The following is a 13,779-nucleotide window of genomic DNA, read 5'->3' on the forward strand; positions in this document are numbered from 1 at the left end:
TCTCTCTGATAGCAGCTTTGTGGCCAACCTGCCTAACGGCTACATGACGGACCTGCAGCGCCCAGATAGCTCCACCAGCTCCCCTGCCTCCCCAGCCATGGAGAGGAGGCACCCCCAGCCGCTGGCAGCCTCCTTCTCATCTCCAGGATCCAGCCTCTTTAGCTCCTTCTCCAGCGCCATGAAACAGACCCAGCAGGCCCCCTCAGGGCTAATGGAGCCTCCGGGTCCCTCCACACCTGTCGTTCAAAGACCCAGGATCCTGCTGGTGATTGATGATGCCCACACGGACTGGTAAGCAGGAACCTGCAGCTGCTATCACCTTCTGGGGCCAGAGATGAGATGAGGGTTCTCACCTCTTAGAGGCAGTCGGGGGAACTGCAGGAGGCTGGCCGGAGGGAAGGAAGGAAATGTGCCGGATGGTTGCAGTGTGCCAGGCCCCATGGCACCCACTGTGTGCCACATTCTCTCCTAAGTGCTTTGCACTCACAGTCCACAGTCCCTCGCTTCAATTCCCGAATCCAAAAAGCTTTAGAAACTAACACACGTTTTCTAGCAGAGCCCAAGCGGAAGGGAAGTGAGGCTCCTGTTGCGTGAATCTAGCTCTCGGTGTGCTTGTTCCTGTGATTTGCCACAAACAACTTCAAGCGTTTGATATGAGGTGCTGCCCAGAGCTCACTAGATGCGTTACAGGATATAGGGAATGTGCGCCATATTACTTTTATAAAAACAGAGAACTTCTCCCATCTGAAATAGATCTGATAATATTTGCTGGGTAAATTCTGTTAGCCTCAGCTACCCTATTTCCCTCCACACCCCCATAAAATAAGATTGTTATGAGGGTGAAAAAAGCCAGTACAAGTCCACAGCCCTTACCTAAAACCCTTGGGAACAGAATGCTCTTCTATGTACTGGAAGTCTGAGAGAAAGACTGCTCAGTATCTGCTCAGGCAGCGCCCCACAGATGGTGCACCACCCCCCCTCCCCCAGAGGCAAAGACCTGATGTTGTGTCAAGATAACTACAGCAGTCATTCCTCAGGTAGTTCCTGAGCTCCAGTTCAGAGGGAAGTACCGCTTAGGTGCTCAGGTATGATGTGAGCTCACATGGAGCTGCAACTGGGGAATAGCTCTTTACCCAAACAGTGAGTAGTGGGAGGTGATGAATATTATCAGACCAGGGCTGTCCATGTAGCCTAGTGGTTAAGGGAGTTAGATGTCACATGGCTGATCATGGGTTGAGTCCTGGCCCTGGTGTCTTGTAAAACATTCCCTTTGGGAGCTGCTTCCTCTCTCTCTCTTTGTCTCTCCATCTTTCTCCAGTGAGCACACATGTCCTATGGCAATTTATAAACACACACACGTACACACGCACGATCATTCCACTTGGAGACATAGAGGTTGCAATGTAGGGAGTAAGCCAAGCTATGGAGACATGGAAGCACCACATCCAGGCCAAAGGACAGAGGAATACATGGATAGGCACCAGAGCAGTCTGACAGAGGACTCTCAGGCAGACCTTGGTGCTGGAAGACAAGGTTGCATATGTGTGTCTGCCATGTGGTAGATACCCACTCAATATGTATTAAATGGATAAATGAATACATCCAGTTCACTAAACATGTACCTAGATACTCACATTCATTCTTTGAGAGAGCAACTGAGAGGTTGGGAAAGATTAGGCCCATACTTTGGAGTAGATGCTATTTGTAGTTTATAATGCATACTCAATACACAGCTGGGGCCAACCAGTGGTGTGGTGGTTAAGGCAACAGGATCCCACATGGCCAACTTAGCAATTCAAGTCCCAGACCCTGTACCTTGAAAAACACACCAGGGACATGTGCATGCATGCCCAAAATCTTAAAAGGAGAAATGCAGGAAAAAGGATTGCAAGATGGCCATCCGTCATGGGGGGTTGGGGAGGTGGGGAAGGTGCTTTCTCACTTTCCTTCTTTCTCCCTCTCCAGCAAGTGTATGCATCCTCTGGCAAAAAAGAAAAAAAAAATTACATCTTATACATATATGCATACATATACAGTCAGTATTAAGGTATGCTCAGCAGATTCAGACACCAGTCTTTATTTTCCTGCTAAGAAATCTTCTCATGTTAACAAGGTGGTTTTGTGATCACCTCTGTTCTGATTCAGTCTGAATCATTTTCGGTGTTTCTGCTTGCTGTGTTCATCTCTGCTTTTGTGTTTATGGAAAGCACCACCTTTAGGTTCTGAGTTTAGAGATGGTGTCTGCAGAGGTGTTGCTTCCAGGCCCGCTTCCCTGTCCATGCCACTGCCCGTCTGCCTGGCAATCAGAAGAGCTGCATGGCCCTTGAAATCTTCTGTTTCTCTTTAGCCCAGGATTTGACCTTGATTTTGAGTGTTCTCTGCTGGTTGTGTTATCTCCAGCTCAGCTATTTTTCAGGAAAGTTGCTTCATGTATGAAGGTTAAGCTTAATAAATGGCGGTATGGTGCAATGGGTAAAAAGATAGGCATCAGAGCTAGACTGTCTGAGGTTCAAATCCCATGTCTACTCCATATGACCTTTGTAAGTTACTGCACCTCCTTCTAGAATCAAAACATGTAACAAGGGTTAACATCTGTGTTCATATAAAAGTGCATAGGATATGCCTGGTAGACAGTATGTGCTATCTCCATGTGTATTGTTATTGTTATTACAGACAGCCATGCCCCATCCTGTGTAACATGAATCATCATGATAGCACTTCCTTGCAAGCATGCCTGTCTCATATACGTATGTGCAGTTGGACAGACTGGAGTAGGATTTAGCCTGTTGTGCTAGGCTTTCTATTGGTCCCTCTTCCCTGTAGTTTCTAAATGATAAAGCTGGGTCTTATTGGGCCGACCTGTGGCATGGTGGTTAAAGCAACTGGATCCCACATGGTTTACTGCGTGGTTCAAGTGTCAGACCCATTGGCTCAAGTAACCCATGGCGTGTGTACATATGTGCCCCAAATCCTGAGAGGACAATGGAGGTGAAGGGATTGCGGCTTTCTCACTCTTCCCACCCTCCTCCATTCTCTCTGGCAAGCACACATGCCCTCAGGCATTTTTTTTTAAATTAAAGTTGGTGGGCCAATCAGTGGCACCGTGGTGAAAGTAGCTGGATCCCACTAGTTTGATTTGACTATGCAGTAAAAGTCCTGGTCCCAGTGGTTTGAAAAACCTACCTACCCAGCATGAGTGCATGCATGCCTGAAATCCTGAGAAAAAAATGGAGAAGAGACTGTGGCATAGCCACCCCGCCCCCGGGGGGCTACTTTCTCACCTTCTCTCTCTCTATGTCTCTGGCGAGTACATATGCCTTATAGCTATTATTTTAAAATAATAATGAAGTTGGTTCTTACCAATTTCTGTCTCCCCAGTGCCATATGGTGTGCAGTAAATGAGACTGAAATGCAGTCAGTGGCCTCAGCCAAGCAGCATTTAGATTTTAACTTTGGTGCTCAACCTCCCTAGTCCACAAGGCGACCAGTGTGTGACTTTCAGGCTTTGCACACTGATAAGAGATACAGTCTTGGCCAGAGTGTGTCCTCCCCATTTATTTCAGTCATGTGTTACATGCCCACAGTTTGATTTGATCTTAAAAACACTGTCTTTGGTTATGGCTTTCTGGCCCCTCCGTAGGTAACAAAGGGGAAAAGTCAGTAACTCCCCTGGAAGTTGGCTTTGTATACCCTGGTGTTTGTGAAAGAGCCCTCCTACCACAGACCTGCCAGCTTTGCATACAGAGCTCCATCCTACATCCTTCCCATACTTTGTAACCTCTGACTCTGAATACATTCCCAGCTTTTTCCAAACTGAAGCTAGCTGCCTTGACATCCTAATCCTGCCCTGCAAAATTCCAGAAAGCTGCCTGTCACCTGCTACCAAAAGCAGCCAGCAGGTGGCAGGCCATCCTCAAACGCCCATCGTCTTCTGGGCGTTTTGGCAGAGCTGGGCTGCCTCTGGGTCAGCCCTGTCCCCAGCCCCTCCTTCATTGTGTGAACTGTCTCCAGAGAGGAAAAAGTCCCCAGAGGGAAGAAACCAGCTCACACAATCCCTCTCTTCCCCCTTTGAGATGATAATGAGGGGGCAGATGATCCGCAGTCTGGGCTCAGAGTGAACCCACCCCCACCCCCACCCAGGACCAGGACAATGCGGCCCCCTTTTCTGCCCTTCTCAGCCCCAGACATTTCACTGTCTTCCCATTCCTGGTCCAGGGCTTTCTTGTAGAATCAGGTTTCTTTGCAGGCAGGCAAGGGAGTTGCAGGAACCCAGTTTTCCCCTTCTTGCAGACTCTAAATCTGCCTGAACTCCGCTCTCCCCACTTCCCCCCAACACCAGGACAATCTGGTACCTGGCCAGCTACCTGGGGGGAAGGACTTTCATCAGAGGAGAAATAGAGGGTCCCAAAGACATCTTTGCTGAAAGGACTTAAGGTTCAGCATTTTAAGATGCTACCACCTGTTGGAGTTGCCTGTGGAGGGGAGTCTGGTTAGAACAAGGGTGTTTGAGTACTTCAGGACCACTCCACTTAATGCCTGACCTGGTAGTAGCTGATGCTGCCCTCTGGAAAGGGGGTGATCCATCAGCCTTGAGAACCACAAGGGAAAGGAGAAAGAAAATAAATGGATTTCATGCTCAATTTTCTTCAGTCTTATTACCTCTCAGAGACTAGTTTTCTTGCCTAGAATATTCCAGCAGCTTCACTGGTCTCTGGTCTCCAGTCAAGGCCTCATTTCCTGGTCACCTTCCATGTTACCACCAAAGTGTCATCTTTCTGAAACACATCTTTCTAATATTCCAAAAGCTTCACTGGTCTCTGGTCTCCAGAATCAAGGCCTCATTTCCTGGTCACCTTCCATGTTACCACCAAAGTGTCATCTTTCTGAAACACAAAACACAGTTTCGGTTTGCTTCTCCCTCCCTCCCTATGCCGTGCTCCCCCTTTTGGTGGTGGTTATTGCCCTCAAACTCAACGTCATAGCATGCCTATGCTCCCTCTGCCTTCCTCTTTCTACATCGCTGTTTATTCTGTAGGAATAGCAATCTGTAGTTCTCAAACACACCTTTTCGCCTCAGCACATTCTGCTCACTACTACCTGGCTTACCCTTCCCTCTTGTTCACCTGGTTAATTTCCATTCATCCTTAAAAGTCTGCTCAGGTGTTACCTCCTCTGTAAAGCCTTCCCTGACACCCCTATTCTGCCAATAGTACTAATAACTACTTTTTTTGGTGTAACTTACAATAAAACATACTTCATTTGTGGCATGCATCACACTGTACTATCATTGTCTCTCCTGCAGGAGCAAGGCCTGTCCCTCTCTCCATAGCCCTGTTGTTCAACACACAGTAGGTGTTCAGTTGGCATATGTCATTGCAAACTGATCAGAATAACTTTTAATGGGTATAACAGGATTGGAAACTCACTTTCCCTTAGCAGTCAGCAGCCTAGAACACACAATTGAAGGGCTTCTGTTTTTGATCATCTGTGTATAAAATCTTGGCTCTTTATTTACCAATATGCTAGAGTAACTATACAGCTAATATTTTAAATTGTTTTTTAAAAAATGAAATGGAGGGGTTCCCCCACCGAGGGTATGGGCATTCTCCAAAGAGAGAAACAGAGAGAGAGGGAGAAAGAGAAAGCACCCCTCAATGGGGTGTGGTTATACCAAAATTGTTTCTTGTCTGTTTCTCTATCCTGTCAGGGTTTTTGGCAGAAATGCATTCATGCCCATCTTGTTTTTTAAGGTGCTGGGACCAGGACTTAAACCTTGCAGTCGGCCATGTGAGATTCAGCTCCTTTAACCAGTGGGCCACAGGACTAGCTTGGGGAAATTGTTACTATTTCCTACAGAAGTAACCAGAACCCCAATTTAATATGAACAACCACAGAAAAGAAGACCATAACCAGGTTGGGGTTGCTGTACGTCCCTGCTTTTAGCTTCCCCTACAAAGTCTCTACTGCCTGGATGAGAATGGGGAGCAGGGGTGTTGGGCAGTGGGTGGGAACAGCTCAGCCTTTGCCCCAACTGCTGCCTCAATGGCCTCTGGAGCCCTGGCCCTCCCCTCCTCTTACTTCATTGTGGCCTTGTTTCTGGAATGCCTGCTATTCCATTTCAACAATGATCTATTGTTACCTCCCCCTAGTCCCCCACTCCTCCCTGTGGCTTTTTGTTTTCTTTTATTTCTTAGGGAGGAAATGAAAAGGGTATCCTTGCTATACTCCTCAGCTATCATTCTTACGGATTCCAGTCTGATGCCTTCCTACTAAACGACAGTCAGTGATGCCCATTAATAAGCACCGTAGGCATTTTAGGTTCTCCAGGCATTATTATGCCATAGCATGATTGTCTTGCTACTAGTCCAACTACTCTTCAATGGTTTCCTTGTATCTCTGTGCCTAGAACAGAGAGGTAGTAGAGGTACATAGGACATTTCTGTTGACAGGAAGCAATTTGGCAAGTGGCATGTTATTGGTAATGACAAGGTTGGGAGTATGACACTGAAACTGAGAGATGGCCTGCATGCATTCTTAAATCCCCTTTCTTCCTCTCATCTCATTCTCAATCCAACAGTGAGACGTTAGCCATAGCAGAAACATTTACACCAAGGAAATTGGCAAACACTGTAACTAGGTGCTTTTTGTTCCCAGAGAACTGGTTGCTAAACATTTACCAACACACCACTACTCATTGGCCCTTTCTGATTTGCCTGCCAAGGGCTGTTTTCCAGGTGAGGAAGCAGAGCACAGAGCAGCCATCCACCTGTTCAAGGACATGGAAGAGTGGGGAAGATAGAGAATGGACTGAGTTCTTAGAGGCATTTCTGAGGGTGCCGCCCCTCCTGCTGACCATACAGGGTATCAGTGTTTAGCACGAGGTCGATACTGAAAAGTATTGATCAAAGAAGTGAATGAACAAACAACCAACTTGCTCTCATTTTAGAAATAAGGGAAAGACACTCTGAGCCCCCAGTCCAATGCCAGTGGCATCCGATAGATGGGCAGGCATGGTTCTGTTGCACAGCCTGGCATCTGGGAGCAGCATGAGGGAACAGGTGGCAGGATTCCATGTTACACATGGTGGCCAAGCCCAGAATCCTGCTGACAGAGGAAGGCACTCTGCATTGAGCCAGGCAACCCCACCCTGCCAGAGCCCTGTGGGCAGCCAGAGTGTAAGGGTGCCAGGGAAAAAGGGTTTCCTATAGCCATCCACACACTATGATCTCACAGTACAAATGGCCCTTTTGTCGCAATTACCCTTGGACACACGTAGACTATGTTCCTCTTTTTAAAGCAACAGTGGATCTCAGGCAAAGTCTTTTCTGATCCTTCCCCTATGTTTTGATATTAAAGATGTGACTTTCTACCACAGGTCAGATTTGTTTCCTAAGAGAATTAAAATGAGAAAGGTAAAATGCAGAGAACGCAGGGCTGACAGATGGCAGCACGCCCGGGGTTGAAATCCTGGCACTGCCATCCCTGTGGTCTTGGCCAAGCTGCCTTACCTTTCTGAGCCTCAGTTTCCTCATCTATACGGTGGGGTCATAAAGCCCCACCTCCTCCACACCACTGACCTTATAGTGTAAGGGGATGGTACAGCTGCAGCCGAAGTGTCTTACTCCTCTTCTTCGTGGGCGTTTGTCAGTGTTCATGGGCGGGTACTGTGATGACCAGTACGAGCCCCACATGGGGAAGTTGACGGCTTCCCTGCTTGACCACCCAGTCCATAGAGCCTAGCATAGTGCCTGACATATGAGAAGACAGGGCAGATAAACTATTTAATTAATGAAAAATGACGCTTTTGCCAAAGGCTGTTATTATGAAGGGAAATGAGGATGTCCTAGGGAAGAGTCTTTCTCAGTTGTCTGGGGCGGGTGATAGTGCAGCAATAATGCAACAGGAGCCACATAGGAATGAGCATGCCTGGTGTATGCACATCGCCCCTGACCCAGGTGGGCTGAGCCTGGGAGTGGGTCAGAGCAAGAAGACCCTGTTGAGAGTGCTTATCTCTTTCTCTCTCTCTATGTTATAGGAATAAATAAATAAACTTAAAAAACAAAGCAAAACAAAACAAAAACCACTCTGTTGCCCTGGAATTTAGGAAGACTGCCTGATAGGTCCATGTTATTTCTGAGGCTCCTCCACCTTTCTTCCTAACTAATAACTCAAAGCCCCAGCTGCCACCTTAGGGGTCACACTGCCTCAGGCTACCTTAACTAGAGGCATGAGGACTGCAGGGCTTTCTAATGTCCCTCTGAGGAGTTGCAGTGGGCCTAAATGGCCAAGATGTTCTGTTTGCATCTGCGCCATCTGAGCGTTCGAGGTGGACTGTGAACTCAGAGGTGGCATCATTAACAGTAACTTATTAGACCTAAGAGCAGAGTTGTTAGGTTTAGTAAGTAAAAATATAGAATGACCAGTTAATCCTCAAATAGCAAATGAGTATAAATCCATCCCATGCAATATTTGGGATAGACTTGTATTAAATAATTATTTGTTGTTCATCTGAAATGTGAATCTGAGTGTCTTATATTTTACCTGGCCACTCTACTATGGAGAGACAGTGCCCAGCTCTGCAACAGTCTGGTCTTTGAGCTTCCTTGCATTCTGTTAGGGAAGTCAAACCAGGTCCCCCAGTTGATCCCATTCTCAGAGAGCAGCTTTCCCTGCCCATACTGAGGACTGTCAGTCACCAGCAGGAAGGGAGCTAAACTGTGTGGACTGTCTTGAGCCAGACTGCCTGGGTACTGTGGGCTCTGATCCCTGTTCACCCTCTCAGTTATGTGACCTTGGGCTAGTCCAAGCCCTGAATCTCACATTCCTCAGCTGTAGGTAGGATCATGTAATAGCTTACTTGAAGGGTAATTGTAAAGATCAGAGATAATGGCATGGGTGGGGCAGGTACATGGCCTAGCCTGTCATAATAGGCCCTGAGATGGTAACTGTTATTAACGATTAATTGCAATTACTAATTGCTTGTGCATATCATGGTTCTGGGAGCCAGGAGGAAGGAAGCCACTTGGCATGCATCTCAATTCAGCTGGGTGTGCTTGAGGGCCGTCTTCCAGAAGCTCTGGAGGAAGGGTGTCTAGATTCTGGCAGGCTGGTAATAAACTCTGCTTGCTGGAAGATGCAATGAAGCTTCAGCCGGTCCCCTCTTTTTAGGACTATTTCAGAGGCTTAAAATGGAGACACACAAGTTGGAGACACTTGCCTGTACACAACAAAATCCCTCGGCCTCTTCCCACAGCTTCCCTGACCCCTAAAACTCTCCTTGAACAAGGGCAGGCTCTGTCTGTTTGGGGAAATGTTTCTGAAATGGATGGGTGTTGGGGTTGGTGATAGGAGGGGCCCTAGTAAAAGGGGTTTTGTCATCTTCCTCCTTGCTACATTCATTGACTGAAACCTATCGCCCAACACCACCTGCAATGGCTCTGACTTTGGGACTCATCCTTCTCCTCTGGGTACCCACCCTGTACCTCTTGCCCCTCCCCCTTCCTCTTCCCTGGCCCTGGTGCCTGGGGAAGGGGAGGGGCCCTGGGCATTCCCCAGCAGCCTGCCCAGTCTCCTGGAGACAGGCTTCGCTTTCCCAGGCCCGGCCCCTTTTATCAGGAAGACAATGCGCGCACACAGTGAGGGCCTTGTGCAGCACCCAAGCCCCAAGCCCTTTGACTTGAGGAATTTTTCAAGTGCTGACCTCTCTCCGTGAGGTCTCCACGCTGTCCAATCCAAAGGCCTGGTGCCCCTGCTGCTTCCTACCCAGCTTCTGCAGGCAGAGAGGGAGGGTGGGGGAAAACAGTGGAGAGTTGTTACCCCTGCCCTACTCCAGTCTTGGGGGAGAGCTACACCCTCAAGAAACTGGGGCTAGAAAATCTGGGGGAAATGTCTTTGAGCATAAGGGAGTGTTGGAAAAAATCTGATGGATGCTATTTCTTCCTAAATATCTCTCTTCTTGCTATCTTTGTTTAAAAAGAAAATTTAACAATTATTTATAGATATATAAAAGAATAATGTTGGATACTTATGGCATACCCAAAAATCAACTTAAAATGGATTAAAGATCTAAATGTATGACCTGAAACCATAAAACTCCTAAAATAATTCAATTAAAGATGAACAAGTGAACTGAATAGACAACTCTCCAAGGAAGACATATCACTAGCCAAAAGGCATATAAAAATAAAAATTCTGAAGTGTCTTGGTACCTTTCTAAAGAACTCTGCTGCTGGGACTAGCAGATGGCGTAATGATTATGTTGCTGGACTGCCACGCAGTCAGTCGTGGTTCAAGTCCTGGAACTGGCAGCTTAAAAACTCAGCCATGTATGTGCATGTCCAAAATTGAGAAGAGACGGGATTGCCGTATGGCCATCCTCCCTGGGGGGTGATTTCTCACTTTCTGTCTCTCTATGTCTGTCTCTCCAGGCGAGCACATATGCCATATCACAAAATTCTCTCTTAAAAAAACAGAAGCAAACAAAAGAAAACTCTGCTGATGTTGTGGAATCTTGGAGTGCTGCAGAGGGAACCCCCTCTCTGTGCTTATTTCCTCATGTATAAAACAATGAGGATGGACTAAGATCATGGCCCCCAAAAGAGTGTTTCTATTAGCATGACATTTAGATTCCCAGGTACCAGCCTCTATTTTCTGTATTGGGCAGAGTTCTTTGTAAGAAAAAGAAACAAACTTTGGGTGACTTGGACATAATAGGAATTTATTGGAACTATGCACAGAAGCTCCCAGAAGCCAAGAAAAATGTGAATATGTGAGTGTCAGAAAGACCAGGATTCTAGGCACCCCCAGAAATCTAAGGGGCAAGAACTGCTAGACAGTCTCTGGATCAATCAGCTCGTATTTGTTTCCATCCTTGTTCTGTCTCCTCCAAAAAATAAATTCCTAGGAAAGAACTAGCCTGGCTTCTTCCATTCCTTGTTTCTGAGGACACTTTAGGACAGTTCCGCAAAGACTGCCTACCAGAGAGAGGCCTGGTCCAAGCAATGCAAATGCAAATAGTGGCACTGTTATCAGAAAAAAAGTGGATACAAGATGCCAGACTTGACCTGGTCCCTGGAATGACAGAATTACATGATCCAGAGTAAAACTGTTTTTACAAATGATACACCACCAAGTTTAGAAGCCACCAGGCTAGAGGACTTGTTACATGTGTCTCTCAACTGGTAGAACTGGTCCCGACAGTGGAAACAAAAAGGGTGACATAATTTCAGCTTAATATACAGAAAGTTGGTCTAACTGCAGAGTCATCCAAAGATCAAATGGGCTGTCTGGGAAGGGAGTGAACTCCCCATCACTTGCAGGTTTTCAAGCACAGCATGGTTGCCCATTTGGGAGGAACAATGGGGTCCAGGCCAGAAAGGGGTCCGGCTACACATCCTTATAGGAGGCACAGGCCCAAAGTCTTTTTTTTTTGAGAGGTTTTTGCTATAGGGCGCATGCTCTCGCCAGACAGACAGAGAGACAGAAAGCGAGAAATCACCCCCCAAGGGGGGATGGCCACGCCACAATTCCTTCTCCTCCATTCTCCTCTCTGGATCTTGGGCATGTACACACACGCACCCGGTGTGAGTTTAAGCTACCACTTCCGGGACTCGAATCGCAGTCGACTATGTGGGAGTCCAGCGACATAGCCATTACGCCAACTGCTGGTCCCAGGCCCAAAGTCTTTTATTTTACAGTCTAGCTGGGAGACAGTTCCAGATGCAACTTCCTCTCTGGTTGGTATGCAGCCACTTCTCATGTCCTCTCTTCCTCTTCTTTGAGGGGCTCAACCATTCAATGTGAGTCTTGCCTTATCCTCCACATTGTGGCTCCCTGGCCCAGGTCCTGTGAGTGACCATCTTTCAAAGGAGTCCCTTAGGTGCATGGATCTTCTTGAGCAATAGCTATTCCTTGCTGGAACCTACAGACTCCACCCCGCCTGAGTTACAACCCTGCCCTGGGGAAGGCAGGTCTCTGGGCAGATGCCAACTTCATTACAGAATGTCTCTTCTCCTAGGGGCCTGTGGAAGCCTGTCTGGGACATGGATCTTTCATAGGAGGGAGGCTGTCTGTGAAGGCAGGAAAAGGGATGATACCTCCTGTCCATATTCCTGACCTCCCATCCTATGTGCCCAAGACGGGCAGGCTGTGGGTTTCCTGAAGATTTGCATTGAGCTAATTGCCATCTTGAGAATGGCCTTAGTTAAATTAGGGGTCATCTGTGCAGCTCCTTCTACTAGACAAACTGATCAGTGAAGAAAGGATCAGGTGGTAGGAAAAAGCACAGGCATAAAGAAATAAGTCCTTGCCTAAGGAAAACAGCACACGCGCTAAGATCAATGCTACCTGCCGCTTGGTTCTAGCTATGAAGAGACAACAGGAAGTATGGGGACTGTGTTGGACAGAAGAACCAGTGACCCCTCTGATGACAGCAGCTGTAGGCCACCCAGTCTATGTTTACCACATAGGAATAAGGGCCTGCTGTGGCCACATTACTAATTTTCAAGAAAAGGCAGAAATCAGAATTGTATATTAATTTTCTATTTTAAAAGTGAAAGTTGAGGGACCAGCAGGTAGCACAGTGGCTAAGTCACTGGATTCCCATGTAGTCGACAGCAGGTTCGAGTCCCGGACCCGGCGGCTTAAACTCACGCTGGGCACATGTGCGTGTGTGCCCGAGATTCTGAGAGGAGAATGGAGGAGAAGGGATTGCAGCATGGCCATCCTCCCTGGGGGGTGATTTCTTGCTTTCTGTCTCTCTGTCTCTCTCTGTCTCTCTGGCAAGTGCACGTGTCCTATAGCAAAAACCTCTCCACAAAAAAAAAAAAAAGAAAGAAAGAAAGAAAGCAAGCAAGCAAGCAAGCAAGCAAGCAAGAAAGAAAGAAAAAGTTTACTGTTCAAGCTCAACAAAGCAGGGCTGTGGATTCCACGAGGTCTACCAGTTGGCAATTTTTGATAAAGACGATAGAAATCAGAATGAATGCTTGGTCTAGTTCCTCTGGAATGGTCTCCCAGCTGAACTGTAATGCCAGGCTGGCAGGGACTGTTTTATTCAGTACTATTCCAAGACTACTGTCCTAGCACAGTGCTGAGCACATAGTAGACCTTGGATGGATGGATGGATAGATAAATAAGTGGACAGATGAAAGGATGCATAATAAATATTTCTGCCTTCTCCTTCTGTGCCCTGCCCTTTTCACTTTGACAGGCCTCATATCCCTTTTCTAAATTGAACACCATATTCCCATGGTCGCCACACCATCCTCCTTATACCATCGAAACACCTTTTCTGGCATGAGCAGATGTTAGTATCTGCTTGGACTTCAGTATGAATTACCCTTTAGTGTATTACCTTTTCCATGGGCATTGCCCTAGTGGGGCCCTTAGTAGATGGTCAACAAATGTTGCTGAGGGAATGACTTAGGCTTCTAAACATTAATCCTGTGGTATGAAGATTGTGGACTTCTAGACATCTGCAGGAATAAGGGTGCCACAGTGCCATGTCTTTAGATAGGGGAGGAAGACGCTCTCTTAGCCTACCCTCTGCAGTCACAAGGAGCGGGCGACTGATGATTGGGTTTCCCTAAAGGTCTGTGCTGGGCAAGAGAAGAATTTCTGAGAAGATGGGACTGGCCTCCATTTCCTCAACACAAAGCAAGGTTTCTTCTGAACCAAGGAAAGTACTGCTACCTTCCTCCTATTGGAGAAGGAAAATTGACCTGCCACTTCTTCCAGGACATACCCAGCTGACTGGTCCTTCACCCATCATGTTGAAGGGCA

General features: G+C 47.2%; 1 protein-coding gene across 4 annotated transcripts in view; it reads left to right on the forward strand.

The window, feature by feature from the left end:
- SYN3 (synapsin III) overlaps positions 1–13,779 on the forward strand; it is a 523,616-nt gene that overhangs the window by 2,703 nt on the left and 507,134 nt on the right. For 2 of the 4 annotated variants that reach the window (XM_006170335.3, XM_027769029.1), the window contains exon 1: positions 9–291. The exons of the other annotated variants lie outside the window; for them this stretch is intronic. In XM_006170335.3, coding sequence (XP_006170397.1) covers positions 44–291 — 248 coding nt within the window. In that variant the 5' untranslated portion in view covers positions 9–43. Of the gene's footprint in view, positions 1–8; positions 292–13,779 lie in introns of those variants that run through there. 4 annotated transcript variants of the gene reach the window in all.

The sequence above is a fragment of the Tupaia chinensis genome, unplaced genomic scaffold, assembly GCF_000334495.1.
Source record: "Tupaia chinensis unplaced genomic scaffold, TupChi_1.0 Scaffold148234_1, whole genome shotgun sequence".
In the NCBI taxonomy this organism is placed as follows: domain Eukaryota; kingdom Metazoa; phylum Chordata; class Mammalia; order Scandentia; family Tupaiidae; genus Tupaia; species Tupaia belangeri.